A 23789-nucleotide genomic window follows, 5' to 3' on the forward strand; every position below is an offset into this window, starting at 1 on the left:
TAAACATGGGATAAGGATAGCAAAAAGGAAAAAGTGGGGCATTAGAAATGTATAGAACAAGGAATTATTAAAAGTAGTTTTTCTCCTTGAGGAAATAATGTTTTAACTGAGGCCTCAAGCTAGTTAGGCTTAGGGGGAGAATTTATGAGCATTATAGGCAGAAGGAACAGGAACAAAGCCCTGGAGAAAAAGGAGCACATAGAGCATTGCAGGAGCTGAATGAGAACCAAAAGGACACTTAGCAAGGGGGAAAATGGCAGGAGAAAAGACAGAATGTCTAGGCAGAGGCCAGATCCTGCAACTTCTTAGGAATTTTAAGGACTTTGGAATTTATTCTCAGGGCATCTGATTGAAAGTCCTTGAATACTTAAGCAAGGGTGTGGCAAGATCAGATTTAAAATTTTAAAACATTACTCTGACTAAAATGTGGGGAATATTTTAGAGAAAAGCAAAAGTGGACATAAGGAGAACTATTGTGAGACTCTTACCAAAATGGGATGAGAGATGAAGATATTGTAGATAAGGTAGTGTTTTACTTTTAAGTACTCTATAAGAGATATGTTAAAGTTTATTTTGAATGGTGCATACAATATTTTCTTTGACTTCTTTTCTTACATTTCTCTTTTAGGATTTTCTGTGGCATCCAGAGGTTAATGGTTCTATGAAACAGTGTATCAAAGTGTGGACTGAGGTCTGTATTTGAAAATATAGGCCTTGCTGGTTTTGAGCAATCACATTTTGAAAACTCATTCTCGCATACTCACCTGTCCCACTCTCCTGTACTTTATACCAGCCTTTTTGATTTCGACCATGCTGGGTTGATTATCACTTTACTGAGAGAACAAAGTTTTGATCCAATGCCTCTGTTATCACCATTCTAATCCTATGGTGATTATGCTTATACCACACTTTACTGATTTAAAACTTTCTGTTACTGTTGTAGCTCAGTTAATTCAAACTCAGATCATCTTTCTAGCACTATATACATTCTCTTGAGCATTTGTCCACTTTGTTCTGCAAACTCATGTCCTGATAACTTCAGGAAACTTTTTTTTTTTAATATCCTGTTTTCTTCCCTTTTATCATTATATTTGTGACCTAAAAGTCGAGCCTAATTTGTTTTGGCTCGTAATGTTTGGAGTTAAATTAGATATAAGGCAAATATGCTGTTAACCTCAGAAAACCCCTAACTTCTCACAAATCCACTTTAGAACTTCCACAGTCTCTCCGTATAGCTCCTTATCAGTCCTTTATTTAAACCTGTATTCTTTTCCAGAGGTATTTGCATTTGGGATGGATAAAACAATATTCAATTTTGTTGACCTTGTTTTGCTTAATTACTTGTGTTGCAATGATATTTTTCTTTGCTTCTTTTCCCAATAAGTGTTTAGTATGGCAACCAAATAGACTTTGGTAGGATCCAGTGAGAACCTAGTCAACATTTTTAACTTTGTTTCTTTAAGAAAATGTTTAAGTTTTCAAAAAACAAACATGCAGACAACTTCTAGAATTCAACTTTCTGGAAAATTGGGATCTCACATAATTTTGTTTTTATTGATGTGTTTTTAAATGTCCAGAAGTATAATGTTATGAGTATATTTCAGATGATTTAAACATGTGTTTTACCTTTGTGCTGGACCTGAAAGTATATCCATTAAAGTAGTAGAAATTCACAGTTAAACAAACATCAGTGTAATATAATTTATAAGTCAGGCAAGATCACAAAAAGCCTTTGTTATTTACTAACCTGGAGATATATTGCATATTCAGATCTTCTGTTCTTATAATTTACTAACACTAGTTTTTGGAGCTTTAGATTCTGTTGTAAAACTCCTTATGATTTTTGGGGGAGAGGAAAGATTCAACTTATTTGGATAGATGGCCATGTAGTTACCTGAGATTGATTAGTTCATTGGTTTCAATCAAAGAGTATGTATGTATGTATGCATGTATTTATATATTTATTTTTTAATATTTCCATAATAAGCTGCTAGATCCTGAGAATACAAAGTTGTATATTTTTATTATGTATGTACTATTACTAGCTTTGTTCTAAGTATTAGGAATGTGACTGGGAATTAGCCCCAGTCTCAGGCCTTGAGGAATGTGCAATCTAGTAGATAGTGACTTTCTTATGAATAAAGGTATGATAATATGAAGGGTAACAATAGAACTGAGCACAAAGAACTATGAAAGCACCATGGATAGAGGCACTTAGGATGAGGGTGGTTTAGAGTAGTGAAGATCTAAGAAAGCTTTACAGAGGAGATAATATTTCTAGAAGAACAGTGGATTAGAAAGATATACTTATGAACTGAAATAGACTTATAGGCATAAAAGCAAAGTTGAATTTAAACAACTCTACTGTTATCCAACAGATATTTATAAATCAGCTGCCATATTTTAGGCACCAGGCTAAACACCGTTGATACCCTGGTTAACATAACAGAGTTCCTCTCCTCAAAGAGCTAGGTGAGTGGCAGATATAGGTAATTAAGGAAACCAGCAATTTAGATTTAATTCTGCAGGTGAACAGTAGTCATTAAGTCTGAGCTACTTAGATGGATTTGGGGAGTCTTGGTGTGGAGTGAGTTGATATTTGAGGTGACTTGAATAGAAATAATTGAATAGGCAGCAAGTATAGATTAAAGAAGAGAGTGTAGAAATGGAACTATAAAAAGATTATTAGAGGAGGTAGTAAAAGGGGTAAGAGGAAAAGCAGAAGAAGAATAACTAATATCACACACAGAGAAGGAAAGAGTTTTAAAAAGTGGATAGTGTCACTTTAGGAACTATATAGGGTAGAATGAAACTACAGGACTTGGCAATTCAGAGTTCATTAATGGGCTCTGAGGGCAGTTTTAATGGATGGTTAATTCAAAATCAAAACATGGTAAGTTGAGGCATAAATGAGAGATATAGAAATTAGCATAGTGAAAGCGGAATGCTCTTCCAAGTAATCTGTTGGTCAAGAGTGTGAACGGCAAGAATTTGAGAGTGAGACGAGATTGAAGGAGCATTTTTTGCGGATAAAGATGATTTAACATTTTGTGGATTGAAGGAAGAAAGTAGAGAAGGATGAAATGGATAATTCAGGAGTCTGAGGAGATAACTTATGGATATAGCTCCAGAAGTAAAAAGGGAGGAGATATAAATGCAGAGCAATGGGTTAGCCATTAAGCAGAATAGGAACATATTTTGTTTACTCTCCTGTCAGAGGAAGGTAGACTGGGTGAGCATATGGACAAAGTTGTAAGAATGGAGGAAGGAAGGCAAGAGCACACAAGCCAGATGAATTCTGTTTTCTCTGTGAAGTTTGAGAATTAGGCTTTATGCCAAAAGTGAGGAGGACAGGAGGGACCTGTGTAAGGAAAAAATGATTTGGGATAACCACTGTGAAGAGTGAGAAAGGGAGCCACCTACAGATGAGGAAAGTTTCACTAAAGTAGCAATGTAAAATGGAGCATGCTAGACTGGAAACTGGAATATCTCTGACGAGAAATAGATTAATTTTGTTATTTTCTCTGCTTTCATAGTTTTCTCCACTGAGCATGTTTTACCTTCATAATGAGACAGTAACTGTCATTTCTATTTTTATATATGGGTTGGACTTTTTCTGATTTCTTGTTTTTAATTGTTTCTTGTGCACAAGAAACAATTGTGCATTGTTTGATTGTGTGATTGTATTATCAGATCTTCTATGTTGTGGAAGATGCATTGAACCCAGTAGTTGGAAGACTTAAGTTCTGGCTTTGTTCCTGCCAGTCCTCAGCAATAGCTATAAACCTTTCTGAGTCTATCGCCTTTTTTTTTATAAGATATGTATAATATCTTCCTGCCTATCTAACAAGTGGCAAGAATCTATATTAAAATGAGCTAATTTAAGAGAAATACTTAGTAAATTACTAAGTACTATGTAACTGATAGTATTATTAATAGTATAATTTGTACTAGGCGAGGATCTCTACCAAATTTCTCATTTTTTTCCACATTATGGTCTATAATAATTATCAGTTTACTGTTAAATACATACTAGATTGGCTTTCCCAAAAGATCATGTTTCTTTAGAGCACTGCATTTTATTTAACACTTAAACTGTATACCCTTTAGGCTTCCAAGAATACTTTTTAATTGGATGACATAATATACTAGAGCTTTACACAGTTTACTCAGAATTCAGACTGTGTTAGATTTCAGTAGTGTTTTTTTGTCTTTGTTTTTGTTTTAAAGAACACCAAAGAATTAGCCATACAAGCCTCATGCCATCCTGTATAGTCATATAACCATGTAAGGTTTTAGGCATGGGGTGTCCATCTTGTTGTAACAAGAATCTGATAAGGAACCCTAGAAAATTAAAATGCATTTAAATGGAAGAAGAACTTAAATTTAAGGGAAAAAATTAAGGGATATTACTTGCGTTAATTTCCTGAACTGAATATAACACTATTATAAAGATTTTTCTTTCTTCAGGATTCTGTTGCAAAGCCCCATGTGGTTGTAGCAGGAGCTGCCACAGTAAGTTATTATCTGTATTCTTACATAATGATTTTTGTTTCATACTTAAGAACATGCTAAGAAAAAATTAACTTATGTTATATAGAATTCTTGATTATACTTATATTTTAATTCCTATTTCTATTAATTAGATGGATAATTTTTTTAAAAGATCTGAATGAACTTAGGAAATTTGATGGTAAATGTCAATATTATTTTATATCTAAAATTACATTCTTCTTGAACGTTATACATTGAAAGTCTAATTTTATATCAGCTTTTTATAACTGCCTTCATATATTTCATGAAATAATTTGACCATACTTTATTCTAATATTGAATAAGAATGGGAATTATCTTAAAATAACCTTTGTTACAACAGAGGAAATGATATACTTTAATTTTTCTGTGACAAATAATTAATGTTTAATTTTTACTTCCTCTTAGTGGTCTATTAAAATTCACAATGGCAGCAACGAAGCACTTTCCCAATATAAAATGAACATTACCTCCATAGCACCACTTTTAGAAAAATTGGCAAAGACTAGTGATGTGTATTGGGTCTTACAAGGTAAGGGATAAGTAATGAAAAAATGACATTTTGTATATATTTTGAGGTGTAGGTTTCTATTTTCTATTTCAAGAAGCAGAATTACTACTTTATGAGAATAAATTTTGAAATAAGATTTGAAAAATTAGAATAAATTTGAGCTATTTGCTTTCCTGTTTTGAACTTAAGGAATAGACAGACTAATAAATATAATAAGTAAAAAAAAACTTAATAATAAATAAAGAGATTTTCCAAGGAACCTTAGCAGGTAGAACAGCTGCAGAGTATAACAAAGAGAATAAGTCCTAAAGGCAAATAAGATGTTTGCCTCTGACTTTTTAATTTCTTACCAAGTATACTTACTGTGATTGGGAATTAGAGAAAAAATTGTCTGGTTCATAATATTAGGTTCATTGGAAGTAAATATTCTTTGGAATCGACAATATATTTAAATTCAAACCAGCTAGTTTATACTTGGTAATGAAATTCTTTAAGAGAAAGTTGACATTAGATCACGTCATTTCAGGAGTTTATTGAATGTCCATTATTTAATGCCTAGCACAATATGAAATGCCTTGGGTATTTTAGCAATTCAAGTTGTTTGTCAGAAACTCTTATGATTGTTTCCAAGTTTAATGTCAAGCTGAGAGAAACAACACGGTGGTGATAATCTCTTCCAAAATCCCTATTTCATTTACAGACTCATTGTTAACCTTTCTATTACTAAAGTGAGGAAAAAGTTAAATTTAAATGATTTATGGTAAGTGATAAAAGACCTCGATCCTTAATAATATTACCTCCTAATTGTGTGAACAAAGTTTGCAAAATGAATCAGCAACAGGAGGAAAAAAAGATTGGCTGCTATTCTTAATTAGGCCATCTTCCATAATCCAGTTTTAAACTCCAGTTACCTGCTATAACCCAGCATCCAAAATTTTTAAACTCTTAAGACATGCTAGAACATAAAAATGTTTCCTGAAAGCTATGTACCTAAGAGAGAAAAGGTATAAAAGTTCTTTAACTTTAAGAGGGTTATGGATTGATTCAAAAATTGAATACAAGATAGGAAATCTATTGCAAACCTTGGCCAACTTTATTTTAAAATGAATTATTAAGTGCTTGGAATTCTCTGAACTTTAACAACAAAATATGAAATGCAGTTAACTAACTTGAATGATTAAAATTTCTACCAGTAGGGATTTTTAAGGGTATTTTAAAAAATATGTTTCATGTGCAGATCCTGTTTATGAAGATCTATTAAGTGAAAATAGGAAAATGATCACTAATGAGAAGATAGATGCCTACAATGAAGCTGCAATCAGTATTTTGAATAGCAGCATCAGAAATTCTAAATCGAATGTTAAGATGTTCAGTGTTTCCAAATTAATTGCTCAAGAAACCATCATGGAGTCTTTGGATGGCTTACATCTTCCTGAATCAAGCAGAGAAACTGTAAGAATTCTTGTATCTGTCATACAGACTGTAATATCTAATTGGTTATAGCTATATGTCACTATAATGTAACAAATAATTAATTTAATTGCAGTCTTAATTAGTTGCAGTTATTCTATCTAAACATAGATCTAGAAATAATTTTGCTTTCCATCACTTAGCTGAATATATAAGTGAGAGTTTTAGTATACTCTAAGGGAGAAAGTTACGGAAGGGAGGAAATGCGACTTCATTTAGTGAGTGCTAGTTACTCTTAATATCCCTTGTTTCATATAAAGCTTATAAGTTCTCAGCACACTCATGTTTGAAAACTACTGCTTTATATTCTCTTAGCCTTGAACCTTAAATTTACAAGATTAAACTTCTGTGAAGGGCTTCCCTGGTGGCGCAGTGGTTGAGAGTCCGCCTGCCGATGCAGGGGACACGGGTTCGTGCCCCATTCTGGGAAGATCCCACATGTCGCAGAGCGGCTGGGCCTGTGAGCCATGGCCGCTGAGCCTGCGCGTCCGGAGCCTGTGCTCCGCAACGGGAGAGGCCACAACAGTGAGAGGCCCGCGTACCGTAAAAAAAAAAAAACTTCTGTGAAGAGCACATTTTTTTAATATGTAGAATGATTTTTATTATTTCCTTCTAGTTCTGATACCCTAAACATGATTCAATGTACAAAGTAGATACTGAACAAATCCAGATTGATGGGTGGAAAAGGATTTTAGGTTAAGTACAAAAGAGAGCTGCATAATTATAAATTTTCACACATAGTACAATAGATGTTACTTAGAGTTATTGTTTTCTTATAAAGCAGTTGTTCTTAACCTTTTTGAGGATCACATAACCCTGTATCTGATTAAAAGTAATGGTTGTATTCCTCTCCTGAAGAAAAATGCATGTCTGCATACACACACACACACACACACGGTTCTCCATATTTTTTCAGGGCTTTGTGGACTCCCTGGAACTGGTTAAGAACCTTGGGATGGAGTTTGTAGGCTAGTATCTGCAAGAGTTCCAGGCTCAGAGTCTCCTGAAGTCTCAGAGCTAAGAGAATGAGATTTTCTAAATAACTGAGTACTTTGAATGTTTTAGGCTTAAATAATATAATCATCTTAAGAGTTCTAGGGGTACCTAAACTATACAGTTTTCATAAACTAGATTTGACTGAACCTTCAACTAGAAATACTTAACAGCTTGCCTAGAATATTTTTATTATAATGAAACCATGTTGAAGATTCTACACCTCATTTAAAATTAGAAATCTTAAAACTGTTGAATCCTAAGTGGTCCATAAACTGTAAACCAAATGAAGGGCATATTATAAATACTGTTAGCTAAGAATTAATTATTTTTGGTGGCTGTTATTTTATATTCTTGGGACTCTATCTTAAGTATCTTGGTATCTTTTGTATTGAAAATCTGCTAATTAAATTTCTTTGGTCCTTGACATCTGTCAGTATTTTTGTAACCAAAGGTCACAGCCCATTAACAGCCATGAAATCAGCATTTTTTTTCTTTTTTTAAAGAATAGAATGGAAAAAAGTCAGATGCATTCCAAGTAGTAAGGATAGGTATTGTTTCCCATATATGTGTTCTGAGTCACATTATAAAATGAATTTTTCATTACGGTTAATAACCCAAGAAGTTGGAAAAACCCTGAACTAGCTATTTACAGATTGAAGGAATACCATTATTTACATCAGTGTTTGGGAAATGGTAGCAAAAAGTACAAAAGCATTTTGGTTTCAGTGCTGAAACGGTAGTATTCACAGGAGAAAATCTAATGGGAAATACATTACTGACAAGATAATAATGAAATAACTTGATTTTTTCACAGAGTGCAATGATTCTTATGAACGTGTATTGCAATAGGATTTTGAAGCCTGTAGATGGTTCCTGTTGTCAACCTCGGCCTCCTCTTACTCTCCTACAGAAGCTAGCTGCTTGTTTTTTCACTTTATCTATTATTGGATATTTAATTTTTTATATAATTCATCATAACGCTCATCGGAAGAATAAGCCTTGTACTGATTTGGAAAGTGGAGAAGAAAAGAAAAATATTATCAATCCGCCTGTGTCTCCATTAGGAATACTTTTACAGTCTTTCTGCAAACTTGGCCTGATCATGGCTTATTTCTATATGTGTGACCGTGCAAATCTATTTATGAAGGAAAACAAATTTTATACACATTCAACTTTCTTTATTCCAATTATCTACATCTTGGTTTTGGGAGTATTTTACAATGAAAATACTAAGGAGGTAAGAGTCATTTTCTTTTTAGTTCATCTTATCCTTTTCATCTCATTACAAAGTGTAGATTAATGAAATAATATCATGCCATAATATACAAATCTTTACATATATAGAAGAGGATGAAGGAATATTGCAGCTGTACTTCACTTAGTGGACTCAACTGTTGCTTTTTTGAAACAGTTTGGAGAAAGTTCATAGTTTCATAAAGATTGTTGAAAAGTTGGAAAATAATGACCTGTGAAAAAGATATCATGACTTGGTGTCATTTTGCCTGCTTGAGGATGGAGAAAGTTGAGGTGCTCCCAATTTTGTAATGGTCTTCAAACATGAGATACTATTATCATTTATAAGTTAAAAACATATAATTATACTAATAAACACTTTTTATATTTATATGTTTATATAGTCAGACATGTACACACAAATTAGAACTTATATAATAATGTGGGCACTGTTCACAATATTCTGAATTCCTATTTTAGTATTACTGTAATTGCTCAGAATATTAATATAACTCCTTTATAAGTCATTTATTTGAATTAATAAATTCTATTGTAAGACATAACTTTCATATGAGGATGATTAATCAGTTCTTCATTTCCAGTGGGAATATTCTAGAGAAAATAAAGTATAATAAAGGAGCTTTTTTTCCACAATAAAGTATAAAAGAACTGTAAGATCTTTTCTAACTGAAATTCTAAGATTCTCTTAAAGAAAATTATTAAATGCCATTTTTTTAGATTTACAAACATATCTGTCATAGTTTAAAAGTAATCTTAATATAAAACCATAAGTATCAACTTAAATATTTAAAGTCTCTTTTATATTCATTTTCAGATTCATATTATACTTTAAATAGTTTTATTATCTCTTTTATCAAGAAATAAAATGACAATCTTTAACTGATTTTCCCCCAACGTTCTTTTGAAAGAAGCATTAGCTTTATATCCTATGAGAAAAATGTTAACATATTTAATGTATACTGTCCAAATAATAGCTTCATGATGAATTTTAAAGCAAATTTTGATTCTTTTACACAGACTAAAGTGTTAAATAGAGAACAAACAGATGAATGGAAAGGCTGGATGCAACTTGTGATTTTGATTTATCATATCTCTGGAGCAAGTACAGTAAGTATTTTGAATTTAAGTTCTGAAAATATAGGAAATAATGTCACTTTAATGTTTCCTTAAGGGCACCAATTCTTTTGTGTTTTATATTCTCTACCATTTGGAGACCATTCTTATTTCCCACCCAATTTTTCTGTCTTCCCATTTTTCTCCTACCATCTGACTCTTTGAGAATGTATAGTCTTAAAAGCAAAATAATTATTTTTTAAAAGATAAAGCAATAATTTATATTTACTTTGCCTTAATTTTAAGGTAGTAGGAACAGCTAATAATCTAAGGGTATTGTTTCATGTCCTTCTGAACAACTAAAGTTATCAAGAAACTTTCTAGATGATACTTAATTGCAAAGGATTTAGAATAGGCAAGTTACTATTAAAAGAAATCAAATTAGATGATTATATTTTATATTCTATCCTTCACTGTATGTTAGGAAGTTTGACCAACCATTTTTATATTTTTAAACTTTAAAAACTTAGAACTCTCTTGCCCCAGTATTCAGAGTACTCAGATACCCATGGTCTGCTGTTGTTGACCATGTATTATGTGCCATACTTCATAAGTATTACCACTTCCATGAGATGGAGGACCCTTCCTTTGCTCACCTAGTGCCCTCTGTACCTGGACAAAATCATTTTTCCCTTAGCCGTAGGTGTCTTTTTATGTCTTTTAGACTTTGGATTCTCATGATTTGGGGACATCTTGGATTTGGTAGGGGTAGAAAAAATGTGTTCAGAATTGTAACATACAGCTACATACATTTAAAACAAGCTTTTAAGAGTAAACCTAGGTATCTAATAACCACTTTCACACAAGTTTTTATAGGGAAGGTACAAACTGATTTCTATAAAATATGTTTTAAAAGTTTAACAAGTTCTTTCATAATTTGGGAACTACTGAACTGGTTTTTATTGCTTTGTTTGCTTATATAAAGCACACATCTGTAAACAGTAACTTAACATAGAATCAGTGATTCCATTTAACATTGAGTCAATGTTGAGATAATAGGGGAGTGTTGCCCAGAAAGGAGTATTTTGAAATTTCCATTGCAGCAGTTAAGAAGATGAATAATACTAGGGTTTTTCAGATATCTCTAACAATTAGAAAATACTAACATTATTCTTCATTAAGTCTCTTTATTATTTTCAAAAATTACTGGTGATTTCATGGATGGCTCGTTTGAAGGGCAAAAGGCAGAGGAAGAGGTATAATTTTTACTGAAATTGTATGGCTATGATATGTATATTTGTGACAATAGTAAAACTCCTGTGACACTGCAGCTGAAGGGGACCTAGTGAATTCAGGTAACTGTGGAAGAACCAAGACAATAAAAGAGATCCAAAGCAAGGAGAGATGAAGATAGTAAGAATTAGTTCATAAGCCCAGTTCAGAATTTGTAGGATAAATTTAGCAGATTTTCTAAAAAGATGAATATTGAATCATAGAAATATCTTTGACATATGAAAAAAGATTAGTTTAATTTGAAGGGAGGTGGGGAGAGGGTTTTGAGAGAATGCCACTTAAGACATAATTAATTGCTGACATATAAAGGGTAATAGTACTGTGTAAAAAAAAAAAAAATCAGATAGAAAGAATTAATGACACATTCAGTTCTTTAACTCATTGATTCCAGAAAAGATTTGGATCATAAAAGGATGAAAGCAATTTGGCATTCTATTATAATTATTTCTCAAGCTAGCATTCTAATACATCTTAGACTATATCCCAATACATTCTAAGTTACAGTTTAAAAACATCTGTATCCTGGAAGGACATTACTTTTCATTAACAGATTAACAGTTATGATTAATTAACATATCCCTGTTCGTTTATATAGAATTTTGTGGTTAAAAATTACCTGTATCTACACTGGCAAAGCATTATTAGCATGGGTTATAATGTATTTGAGGACTTGATTCTTGGATATTTGTGGGATTACCCTCACTAAAAACTTTTTAATGGTCATGATTATTTTAATTACCTAATCTTAATGCTTTTTTATTTTGAGTAAAATATGTCAGACTTTAGTTGTGCCATGTTTTTATAGCAAAATAGAAACTATGTCAAAAATTACAGAGAATTATTAAAATAATCCAGATGGTCTGGCAGATTGCAATTGTTGGTGTAAACATTCTTTTAAACATAACATATCAGATATGGATAAAATATTGTGAATTAAATACAGAGAGTGCAGCAAGTTAGGTATATACAGTAGATGATTTTGTGTTCCATTGTGGGTTTTTCTCCTTTGAGAGTTTGTAAGTAACTTCCATGAAGGGACCTAAGTAAAATGTCTTAAGGGAAAATATGTGGGGCTAGAAAAAGAAGAGAACCAGCAGTCAGCCTATTAATTCTAATGAAATTGGATTCTCAATACACTTTTAATACTAAAATTTTGTTGTAAGTAATACTTGACTCCTGAAAGACAAAAAGGAAAACAATTCGAATTAAAGGAGACTAAAGCGGAATGAAAACTAAATGCAATGTGTGATTCTTGGTTCAAGGTTCCTAAATCAAAAAAAAATTTTTTTAATCATAAAGGATATCACTGGGACAATCAAGGAAATTCATATATGGATTATACAGTACATACTATTATATTTAATTTCATGGGTATTATAATGATAATATAAGAACTATACAAGAAACTATTCTTTCTTCTTAGGTGATACTTGCTAAGATATTTAGGGATGATGGTCTAAATTTGCAGACAGATGGTCTGCAAATACTTTTAAATAGTTCAGCATGGTAAATAGTTGTTCGTTGTACTATTCTTGCAACTTTTCTGTTGGTTTAAAAATATCTTAAAAACTTGGGAGAAGTATTACATGAAATTTGTAATAATCCAACATTGGTAGAAACTTGGCAAATTGTTCTGATAGTGTTAAATTCAATTTAAATGGTTGTATTTACTGTTTAAATATAACCAAGTCTCAACATTGTAGGCCCAGACTCAGTCTTGAAGGGGCTCGAAAGCATGCGTTATGGAGAGTGGTTCAAGTAATTGGGAATGGTTAGCCTCGGTTGACATCTGTTTTCAACTATTCATAGAACTATCAGATGTAAAAGTGATTAAGTGTGTGCATATGGCTCTAGAGTTAGACTATCCATTTTGGTGGCCACTAGCCACATGTGGCCATTGAGCACTTGAAATGTAGCTAGTCGGAATTGAGATGTGCTGTAAATGTGAAATATATATGAGATTAAGTATGATTAATTATGGTAAATGCATACAAAGTTCAAAAGCTTAGTATGAAAAAATATGAAATATCATGGTATATGTCAGAATGATAATATTTTGGATATATTGAATTAAATAAAATGTGTTTATTAAAATTAATTTCACTTCTTTTTTTTCATATAGGCATTTTATTTTATTTTTTTAACATCTTTATTGGGGTATAATTACTTTACAGTGGTGTGTTACTTTCTGCTTTATAACAAAGTGAATCAGTTATACATATACATATGTTCCCATCTCTCTTCCCTCTTGCATCTCTCTCCCTCCCACCCTCCCTATCCCACCCCTCCAGGCGGTCACAAAGCACCGAGCTGATCTCCCTGTGCTATGTGGCTGCTTCCCACTAGCTATCTGTTTTACGTTTGGTAGTGTATATGTGTCCATGCCTCTCCCTCGCTTTGTCACAGCTCACCCTTCCCCCTCCCCATATCCTCAAGTCCGTTCTGCAGTAGGTCTGTGTCTTTATTCCTGTCTTACCCCTAGGTTCTTCATGACATTTTTTTTTCTTAAATTCCATATATATGTGTTAGCATACGGTATTTGTCTTTCTCTTTCTGACTTACTTCACTCTGTATGACACACTCTAGGTCTATCCACCTCATTACAAAGAGCTCAATTTCGTTTCTTTTTATGGCTGAGTAATATTCCATTGTATATATGTGCCACATCTTCTTTATATATTCATCCGATGATGGGCACTTAGGTTATTTCCATCTCCAGGCTATTGTAAATAGAGGTGCAATGAACATTTTGGTACATGACTCTTTTTGAATTTTCGTTTTCTCAGGGTATATGCCCAGTAGTGGGATTGCTGGGTCATATGGTAGTTCTATTTGTAGTTTTTTAAGGAACCTCCATATTGTTCTCCATAGTGGCTGTACCAATTCACGTTCCCACCAGCAGTGCAGAAGTGTTCCCTTTTCTCCACACTCTCTCCAGCATTTATTGTTTCTAGATTTTTTGAGGATGGCCATTCTGACTGGTGTGAGATGATATCTCATTGTAGTTTTGATTTGCATTTCCCTAATGATTAATGATGTTGAGCATTCTTTCACGTGTTTGTTGGCAGTCTGTACATCATCTTTGGAGAAATGTCTATTTAGGTCTTCTGCCCATTTTTGGATTGAGTTGTTTGTTTTTTTGTTATTGAGCTGCATGATCTGCTTGTAAATTTTGGAGATTAATCCTTTGTCAGTTGCTTCATTTGCAAATATTTTCTCCCATTCTGAGGGTTGTCTTTTGGTCTTGTTTATGGTTTCCTTTGCTGTGCAAAAGCTTTGAAGTTTCATTAGGTCCCATTTGTTTATTTTTGTTTTTATTTCCATTTCTCTAGGAGGTGGGTCAAAAAGGATCTTGCTGTGATTTATGTCATAGAGTGTTCTGCCTATGTTTTCCTCTAAGAGTTTGATAGTGTCTGGCCTTACATTTAGGTCTTTAATCCATTCTGAGCTTATTTTTGTGTATGGTGTTAGGGAGTGATCTAATCTCATACTTTTACATGTACCTGTCCAGTTTTCCCATCACCAATTATTGAAGAGGCTGTCCTTTCTCCACTGTACATTCCTGCCTCCTTTATCAAAGACAAGGTGACCATATGTGTGTGGGTTTATCTCTGGGCTTTCTATCCTGTTCCATTCATCTATCTTTCTGTTTTTGTGCCAGTACCATACTGTCTTGATTCCTGTGGCTTTGTAGTATAGTCTGAAGTCAGGGAGCCTGATTCCTCCAGCTCCGTTTTTCGTTCTCAAGATTGCTTTGGCTGTTCGGGGTCTTTTGTGTTTCCATACAAATTGTGAAATTTTTTGTTCTAGTTCTGTGAAAAATGCCAGTGGTAGTTTGATAGGGATTGTATTGAATCTGTAGATTGCTTTCGGTAGTAATTTTCATAATGTTGGATCTTCCAGTCCAAGAGCATGGTATATCTCTCCATCTATTTGTATCATCTTTAATTTCTTTCATCATTGTCTTATACTTTTCTGCATACAGGTCTTTTGTCTTCTTAGGTACGTTTATTCCTACATATTTTATTCTCTTTGTTGCAGTGGTAAATGGGAGTGTTTTCTTGATTTCACTTTAGATTTTACATCATTAGTGTATAGGAATGCCAGAGATTTCTGTGCATTAATTTTGTATCCTGCTACTTTACCAAATTCAGCGATTAGCTCTAGTAGTTTTCTGGTAGCATCTTTAGGATTCTCTATGTATAGTATCATGTCATCTGCAAACAGTGACAGCTTTACTTCTTCTTTTCTGATTTGGATTCCTTTTATTTCCTTTTCTCCTCTGATTGCGGTGGCTAAAACTTCCAAAACTATGTTGAATAAAAGTGGTGAGAGTGGGCAGCCTTGTCTTGTTCCTGATCTTAGTGGAAATGATTTCAGTTTTTCACCATTGAGGATGATGTTGGCTGTGGGTTTGTCATATACGGCCTTTATTATGTTGAGGTAAGTTCCCTCTATGCCTACTATCTGCAGGATTTTTATCATAAATGGGTGTTGAATTTTGTTGAAAGCTTTCTCTGCATCTATTGAGATGATCATATGGTTTTTCTCCTTCAATTTCTTAATATGGTTTATCACATTGATTGATTTGCATATATTGAAGAATCCTTGCATTCCTGGAATAAACCCCACTTGATCATGGTGTACGATCCTTTTAATGTGCTGTTGGATTCTGTTTGCTAGTATTTTCTTGAGAATTTTTGCATCTATGTTCATCAGTGATATTGGCCTGTAGTTTTCTTTCTTTGTGACATCCTTGTCTGGTTTTGGTATCAAGGTGATGGTGGCCTCGTAGAATGAGTTTGGGAGTGTTCCTCCCTCTGCTGTATTTTGAAAGAGTTGGAGAAGGATAGGTATTAGCTCTTCTCTAAATGTTTGATAGAATTCGCCTGTGAAGCCATCTGGTCCTGGGCTTTTGTTTGTTGGAAGATTTTTAATCACAGTTTCAATTTCAGTGCTTGTGATTGATCTGTTCATATTTTCTATTTCTTCCTGATTCAGTCTTGGCAGGTTGGGCATTTCTAAGAATTTGTCCATTTCCTCCAGGTTGTCCATTTTATTGGCATAGAGTTGCTTGTAGTAATCTCTCATGATCTTTTGTATTTCTGCAGTGTCAGTTGTTACTTCTCCTGTTTCATTTCTAATTCTATTGATTTGAGTCTCCTCCCTTTTTTTCTTGATGAGTCTGGCTAATGGTTTATCAGTTTTGTTTATCTTCTCAAAGAACCAGCTTTTAGTTTTATTGATCTTTGCTATTGTTTCCTTCATTTCTTTTTCATTTATTTCTGATCTGATTTTTATGATTTTTTTCCTTCTGCTAACTTAGGGGTTTTTTTGTTCTTCTTTCTCTAATTGCTTTAGGTGCAAGGTTAGGTTGTTTATTAGAGACGTTTCCTGTTTCTTAAGGTGGGCTTGTATTGCTATAAACTTCCCTCTTAGAACTGCTTTTGCTGCATCCCATAGGTTTTGGGTTGTCGTGCGTCCATTGTCATCTGTTTCTAGGTATTTTTTTATTTCCTCTTTGATTTCTTCAGTGATCACTTCGTTATTAAGTAGTGTATTGTTTAGCCTCCATGTGTTTGTATTTTTTACAGATCTTTTCCTGTAATTGATATCTAGTCTTATGGCGTTGTGGTCAGAAAAGAAACTTGATACAACTTCAATTTTCTTAAATTTGCCAAGGCTTGATTTGTGACCCAAGATATGATCTATCCTGCAGAATGTTCCATGAGCACTTGAGAAAAATGTGTATTCTGTTGTTTTTGGATGGAGTGTCCTATAAATATCAATTAAGTCCATCTTGTTTAATGTATCATTTAAAGCTTTTGTTTCCTTATTTATTTTCATTTTGGATGATCTGTCCACTGGTGAAAGTGCAGTGTTAAAAGTCGCCTACTATGAATGTGTTACTGTGAATTTCCCCTTTTATGGCTGTTAGTATTTGCCTTATATATTGAGGTGCTCCTATGTTGGGTGCATAAATATTTACAATGGTTATATCTTCTTCTTGGTCGATCCGTTGATCATTATGTAGTGTCCTTCTTTGTCTAATAGTCTTTATTTTAAAGTCTGTTTTGTGTGATGTGAGAATTGCTACTCCAGCTTTCTTTTGGTTTTCTTTTGCATGGAATATCTTTTTCCATTCCCTTACTTTCAGTCTGTATGTGTCTCTAGGTCTGAAGTGGGTCTCTTGTAGACAGCATATATATGGGTTTTGTTTTTGTATCCATTCAGCCAATCTCTGTCTTTTGGTGGGAGCATTTAGTCCATTTACATTTAAGGTAATTATCGATATGTATGTTCCTATTCCCATTTTCTAAATTGTTTTGGGTTCGTTATTGTAGGTCTTTTCCTTCTGCTGTGTTTCTTGCCTAGAGAAGTTCCTTTAGCATTTGTTGTAGAGCTGGTTTGGTGGTGCTGAACTCTCTCAGCTTTTGCTTGTCTGCAAAGGTTTTAATTTCTCCATCAAATCCGAATGAGATCCTTGTTGGGTAGAGTAATCTTGGTGGCAGGTTTTTCCCTTTCATCACTTTAAATATGTCCTGCCAGTCCCTTCTGGCTTGCAGAGTTTTTGCTGAAAGATCAGCTGTTAACCTTATGGGGATTCCCTTGTGTGTTATTTGTTGTTTTTCCCTTGCTGCTTTTAATATGCTTTCTTTGTATTTAATTTTTGACACTTTGATTAATATGTGTCTTGGCGTATTTCTCCTTGGATTTATCCTGTATGGGACTCTCTGTGCTTCCTGGACTTGATTAACTATTTCCTTTCCCATATTAGGGAAGTTTTCAACTATAATCTCTTCAAACATCTTCTCAGTCCCTTTCTTTTTCTCTTCTTCTTCTGGAACCCCTATAATTCGAATGTTGGTGCATTTAATGTTGTCCCAGAGGTCTCTGAGACTGTCCACAGTTCTTTTCATTCTTTTTTCTTTATTCTGCTCTGCAGTAGTTATTTCCACTATTTTATCTTCCAGGTCACTTATCCGTTCTTCTGCCTCAGTTATTCTGCTATTGATCCCTTCTAGAGAATTTTTAATTTCATTTATTGTGTTGTTCATCATTGTTTGTTTCATCTTTAGTTCTTCTAGTTCCTTGTTAAGTGTTTCTTGCATTTTGTCTATTCTATTTCCAGGATTTTGGATCATCTTTACTATCATTATTCTGAATTCTTTTTCAGGTAGACTGCCTATTTCTTCTTCATTTGTTAGGTCTGGTGCATTTTTATCTTGCTCCTTCATCTGCTGTGTGTTTTTCTGTCTTCTCATTTTGCTTATCTTACTGTGTTTGGGGTCTCCTTTTTGCAGGCTGCAGGTTCGTAGTTCCCGTTGTTTTTGGTGTCTGTCCCCAGTGGCTAAGGTTGGTTCATTGGGTTGTGTAGGCTTCCTGGTGGAGGGGACTAGTGCCTGTGTTCTGGTGGATGAGGCTGGATCTTGTCTTTCTGGTGGGCCGGTCCACGTCTGGTGGTGTGTTTTGGGGTGTCTGTGGACTTACTATGATTTTAGGCAGCCTCTCTGCTAATGGGTGGGGTTGTGTTCCTGTCTTGCTAGTTGTTTGGCATAGGGTGTCCAGCACTGTAGCTTGCTGGTCGTTGAGTGAAGCTGGGTGCTGGTGTTGAGATGGAGATATCTGGGAGATTTTTGCCGTTTGATGTTATGTGGAGCTGGGAGGTCTCTTGTGGACCAGTGTCCTGAAGTTGGCTCTCCTACCTCAGAGGCACAGCACTGACTCCTGGCTGCAGCACCAAGAGCCTTTCCTGCACACGGCTCAGAATAAAAGGGAGAAAAAGTAGAAAGAATTAGTAGAAGTAGGAAGAAAGAAAGAAAGAAAGGTGGGAAGGAAGGAAGGAAGAAAGAAAGAAAGAAGGAAAGGAAGAAATAAAGAAGGAAAGAAAGAAAAGAGAAGGAAAGAAAGAAAGAAAGGAGGGAGGGAGGGACGGTGGGAGGAAGGAAGGAGGGAAGGAAGGAAAAAAGAAAGAAAGAAGATAAAGTAAGATAAAGTAAAATAAAATAAAGTTATTAACTTAAGAAATAATTATTAAGAAAAAAATTTTAAAAAAAAAGACGGATAGAATCTTAGGACAAATGGTGGAAGCAAAGCTATACAGACAAAATCTCACACAGAAGCATACACATACACACTCACAAGAAGAGGAAAAGGGGAATAAATCTTGCTCTCAAAGTCCACCTCCTCAATTTGGGATGATTCGTTGTCTAAAGGGGGGAAGGAAGGAAAGAAAGAAAGAAGATAAAGTAAAATAAAATAAAGTTATTAAAATTATTAAGAAAGAAAAAAAAGGACGATAGAACAAATGGTGTTCTAGGACAAATGGTGGAACCAAAGCTATACAGACAAAATCTCACACAGAAGCATACACATACACAGTCACAAAAAGAGGAAAAGGGGAAAAAATCATAAATCTTGCTCTCAAAGTCCACCTCCTCAATTTGGGATGATTCATTGTCTATTCATGTATTCCACAGACATCAAGTTGATTGTGGAGCTTTAATCCGCTGCTTCTGAGGCTGCTGGGAGAGATTTCCCTTTCTCTTCTTTGTTCTCACAGCTCCCAGGGGCTCAGCTTTGGATTTGGCCCCACCTCTGCATGTAGGTCGCTGGAGGGCATCTGTTTTTTGCTCAAACAGGACAGGGATAAAGGAGCAGCTGATTCGGGGGCTCTGGCTCACTCAGGCCAGGGGGAGGGAGGGGCGCAGAGTGTGGGGCGAGCCTGCCGCGGCAGGGGCCAGCGTGACGTTGCACCAGCCTGAGGCTCGCTGTGCGTTCTCCCGGGGAAGTTGTCCCTGGATCCCAGCAACCTGGCAGTCACTTATTTCTTTTAACTGTTTAAATGTCTGGCAGCCACATTAAAAATTTACCATGTGGCTCACATGTTATTTTCATCACACAGCACTGCCCTAGACAGCTTAATTTGGTAGCTTTTACATAGAGTTTGATTTCAACTTTTCATGAAAAGAAACTTTATAGCAATTAATGACCATCTGAAAATGGTATGGATTGCCTTGGGAATTTGTGTGTTTTCTGCTATTAAAAAGTGCTCAAATACTTGAAGGGAATTTTTGTTTTGTTTTTTTTAATGGTACGCGGGCCTCTCACTGTTGTGGCCTCTCCCGTTGCTCCCCTTGCGGAGCACAGGCTCCGGGCGCACAGGCCCAGCGGCCATGGCTCACGAGCCCAGCCACTCCGCTGCATGTGGGATCTTCCTGGACTGCTGCACGAACCCGTGTCCCCTGCATCGGCAGGCAGACTCTCAACCACTGTGCCACCAGCGAAGCCCTTGAAGGGAATATTTTAGAGTGCATTCAAGAATGAGGTAAAGATACAGGTTTAGGTTAGATAAGATTTGAGGCTATTTCAATACTGTATTCCCACTTTCATCCCAGTGATTCTAATATGTTACACCTTCATTGAAAATTTCTGATCTAATGATGAGATAAGACATTTAAAAAGAACTAATGATGAAAAGCAATAAATATAAACTCATATATAGATTGTTCGTGCTTAAAGGAACTCAAAAGGAGAAATGACTTTCATCTGAGAGTAAAAGAATGGAAAATTTGACCAGGGCTCTAAAGAAGGATAGTATTTGTATAAACAAAATGTGGTTAGGAGAACATTCCAGGGTATAAAGAACAGATAAACAAAGGAGAGGTGACAGGAAAGTACAAGAAAGACCAGTTTAGGAGACAGAGAACCTAACAGCTTGGCTAGAGTGGAGACTATGTTGAAGAATTTATGACATTATAATTCAGGGGGTTTTCCTTCCAGAAAAAAATGTTATCCCTCAGAAAAGAAAAAGATGTGTTCAAGAATGCATTCGAGGATATATACAAAAGATGCATATGTTCGAGGCCTTATAAAATCAGTTTAAGGCGTCTGCTCAATTATTTTATCCTACAAAGTATCACTTAGGGAAGACATGTTAAACTAAAATGGCCATAACCAGTGTTAATGCTGGATAATTACAGAGGTGATCAGATGAGTCTATAAAATAGAAGCCAAAAAAATGTTTACATAAATTTAGTAATTATTCCTAAAAGAATGGCCTTATAATTACAAAGGTTGGATGTCACTAAACAAGCCTGTTAAAGATCATTTTAAAAAGCAGTACACTGCCTGTGTTGTAGAGATCGTGACTATACACCTAAAGGACTAATAGGTGGTGGGGAGAACACATGACAGTGTTCTAAGGTTAAGAGAGTTAGGACTTGTAAATAATATTTCCAGTGACTCCCATAAAATATAGATTAGAAATATATTTCTTTCAGCCTAGATAGAAGTGAAGATGTGATGCTCTGAAAACTCATGGTGAAGATGAAACACATGCAGGAGTGTAAAATAAAATTGTTTTATAAAATAAGATTAGAAGGGAAATATTTCTGAATTAAGTTTGCATATGTTTTTTAAATGTAATTTTTGCTGAATAATCAAATATTTTAAGTAGTCGTGACGATTTTATTTACAAGTCTAAATTCTGTATATTTAGTGGGGCCAAGAATGTAGGATTTTGGGGTTTTTTGTTTTTTTTAATTCTTTAGGATTTTTTTTAAAATTTATTTTTGGCTGCACTGGGTCTTTGTTGCTGCACACAGGCTTTCTCTAGTTGTGGCGAGCGGGGGCTACTCTTCGTTGTGGTGTGCGGGCTTTTCATTGTGGTGGCTTCTCTTGTTGCAGAGCATGGGCTCTAGGCGTGAGGACTTCAATAGTTGTGGCTCGCGGGCCCAGTAGTTATGGCTTGTGGGCTCTAGAGTGTAGGCTCAGTAGTTGTGGTGCACAGGCTTAGTTGCTCTGCGGCATGTGGGATCTTCCCGGACCAGGGCTTGAACCCACGTCCCCTGCATTGGCAGGCGGATTCTTAACCACTGCGCCACCAGGGAAGCCCTTTGTTTTGTTTTTTATCTTCTTGAGAAAATGTGAACTCCAGAGTGACCTTGTATTCAGCATATATATGGTGATTAATAATTATGGATATAATATATTTAATTCAAATTGGATGAAATGTACAAAGCGCCTCACATTTATTAACTCATTCATTCCTCACAAGACCCTTTGAGGAAGGAGAAGATAGTCTCATTTTGCAGTTTAGAAACTCAAACTTAAGTTTAAAGTCACATAGCTAATGAGTGGCAGAACCAGAATTTGAATCTAGGTCTCTAATTCCAAAGTCTACTTTTTTTAACCCCTGCTACAAGAATTTTAATTTTTCGAGAATAAATCTTTTCATTGCGCCAATGCTGAGTAATAATGATGCTCCATTATCTTGGTTAAATTTACTGGTTATGGTAATTTAGGTATAGTTAGTGTCAGCATGTATTTCACCTGTTTATTTTTGTCAACAGTTTTTGCCTGTGTACATGCACATTCGGGTTCTGGTTGCTGCGTATCTATTTCAGACAGGGTATGGGCATTTCTCATACTTTTGGATCAAAGGAGACTTTGGAATCCATAGAGTATGTCAGGTAGGAATGCACGGTTATTTGTTTTCTTTCATTTCAACATGCTTTTGTGCCTAACTGTGGAGAAACTATAAATATGTCCATTTTAAGGCCATGGATAATTTGAATTTATGAAATAGCACTTTAAAGTTTTGTTATTTCCATTACTGAGGGATGAAAAAAGAATTTAGATGAATGTATAATAAAAGCAAAAGGGAGAACATTGCTGATTCACTTTAATTTTGTAGAAATGTACAGTTACATAGGATTGTTAAAACATGCTATGTTTTCTCCAAGAAGAGGATTAATATTTTTTGTTTCTACCTTGTGCTAGGAAGTTTGTAAACATTATTTTATTTACCCTTCATTACAACCCTGAGTTGTGATCTTTATGTTTACAGACAAAGACACTGAGGCTCAGAGAGGTTAAATAATTTGCCTAAGGTCACACTGTAAGTGATAGAGCTCTAATATTCATCTGCTCAAATTCTGTGTTCTTTGACATCACACTGTCTGAAATGACTGTTACAAAAGTCCCAAAGATACTTTTGTTTTTCAAAGACAATTTTTAATTTGAGTAATATTATTTTGTACCTATTGAAATGTTCAATTTAATACTAAATGAGGTAAATCAACATCAAACAGAGATGAAATGGACACCCTTTTGTTGAGGTAATCTAATCTCTGTTTATGAACTGTAGCTCTAGGAAGGAGGTTTATAATTCTTTTTGCTGCATTTAACAAGATGGCAGTTGTAGCCAGAGGACAGCTCAGGTTGGTGCTTTGCTGGGATTCAGTTAATATAATGATGCATAAATATTTTATATTCAACTCTTTACAATGGTTTTAAAACAAATGTGATTTTAGGGATTAGTAAAACATACTTGTACAGTTATTATTTTAGTCTTAAATAAACATTTATACTCTGTCAGAATCTGTCTGCTTTTCATGCATACCTGGAATGAAAACCATTTTCTTCTCCTTTTTAATAGGTCTTATTTCGTCTCAATTTCCTGGTAGTGGTGTTATGTATAGTAATGGATCGGCCTTATCAATTCTATTACTTTGTCCCCTTGGTCACTGTATGGTTCATGGTCATATATGTTACTTTAGCACTATGGCCACAGATAATCCAAAAAAAAGCAAACGGTAAATATACTCTCTTACTAATGTTAATAAATATATTCTTTCAATGTAAGTTCCTTTTCAGTTGCTAAAGGCTATTATTT

At 34.6% G+C, this 23789-nt stretch overlaps 1 protein-coding gene across 3 annotated transcripts in view; it reads left to right on the forward strand.

The window, feature by feature from the left end:
* CASD1 (CAS1 domain sialic acid O acetyltransferase 1) overlaps positions 1-23789 on the forward strand; it is a 75666-nt gene that overhangs the window by 24932 nt on the left and 26945 nt on the right. For all 3 annotated transcript variants that reach the window (XM_089917644.1, XM_022586176.3, XM_022586168.2), the window contains exons 5-12: positions 629-691; positions 4471-4515; positions 4942-5065; positions 6282-6496; positions 8325-8747; positions 9782-9871; positions 22465-22584; positions 23553-23709. In XM_089917644.1, coding sequence (XP_089773770.1) covers positions 629-691; positions 4471-4515; positions 4942-5065; positions 6282-6496; positions 8325-8747; positions 9782-9871; positions 22465-22584; positions 23553-23709 — 1237 coding nt within the window. The remainder of the gene's footprint in view (positions 1-628; positions 692-4470; positions 4516-4941; positions 5066-6281; positions 6497-8324; positions 8748-9781; positions 9872-22464; positions 22585-23552; positions 23710-23789) is intronic.

This window comes from Delphinapterus leucas, chromosome 9, assembly GCF_059928025.1.
Source record: "Delphinapterus leucas isolate spDelLeu-1000000601 "Yukka" chromosome 9, BTC_Dleu_Yukka2, whole genome shotgun sequence".
Lineage (NCBI taxonomy): Eukaryota > Metazoa > Chordata > Mammalia > Artiodactyla > Monodontidae > Delphinapterus > Delphinapterus leucas.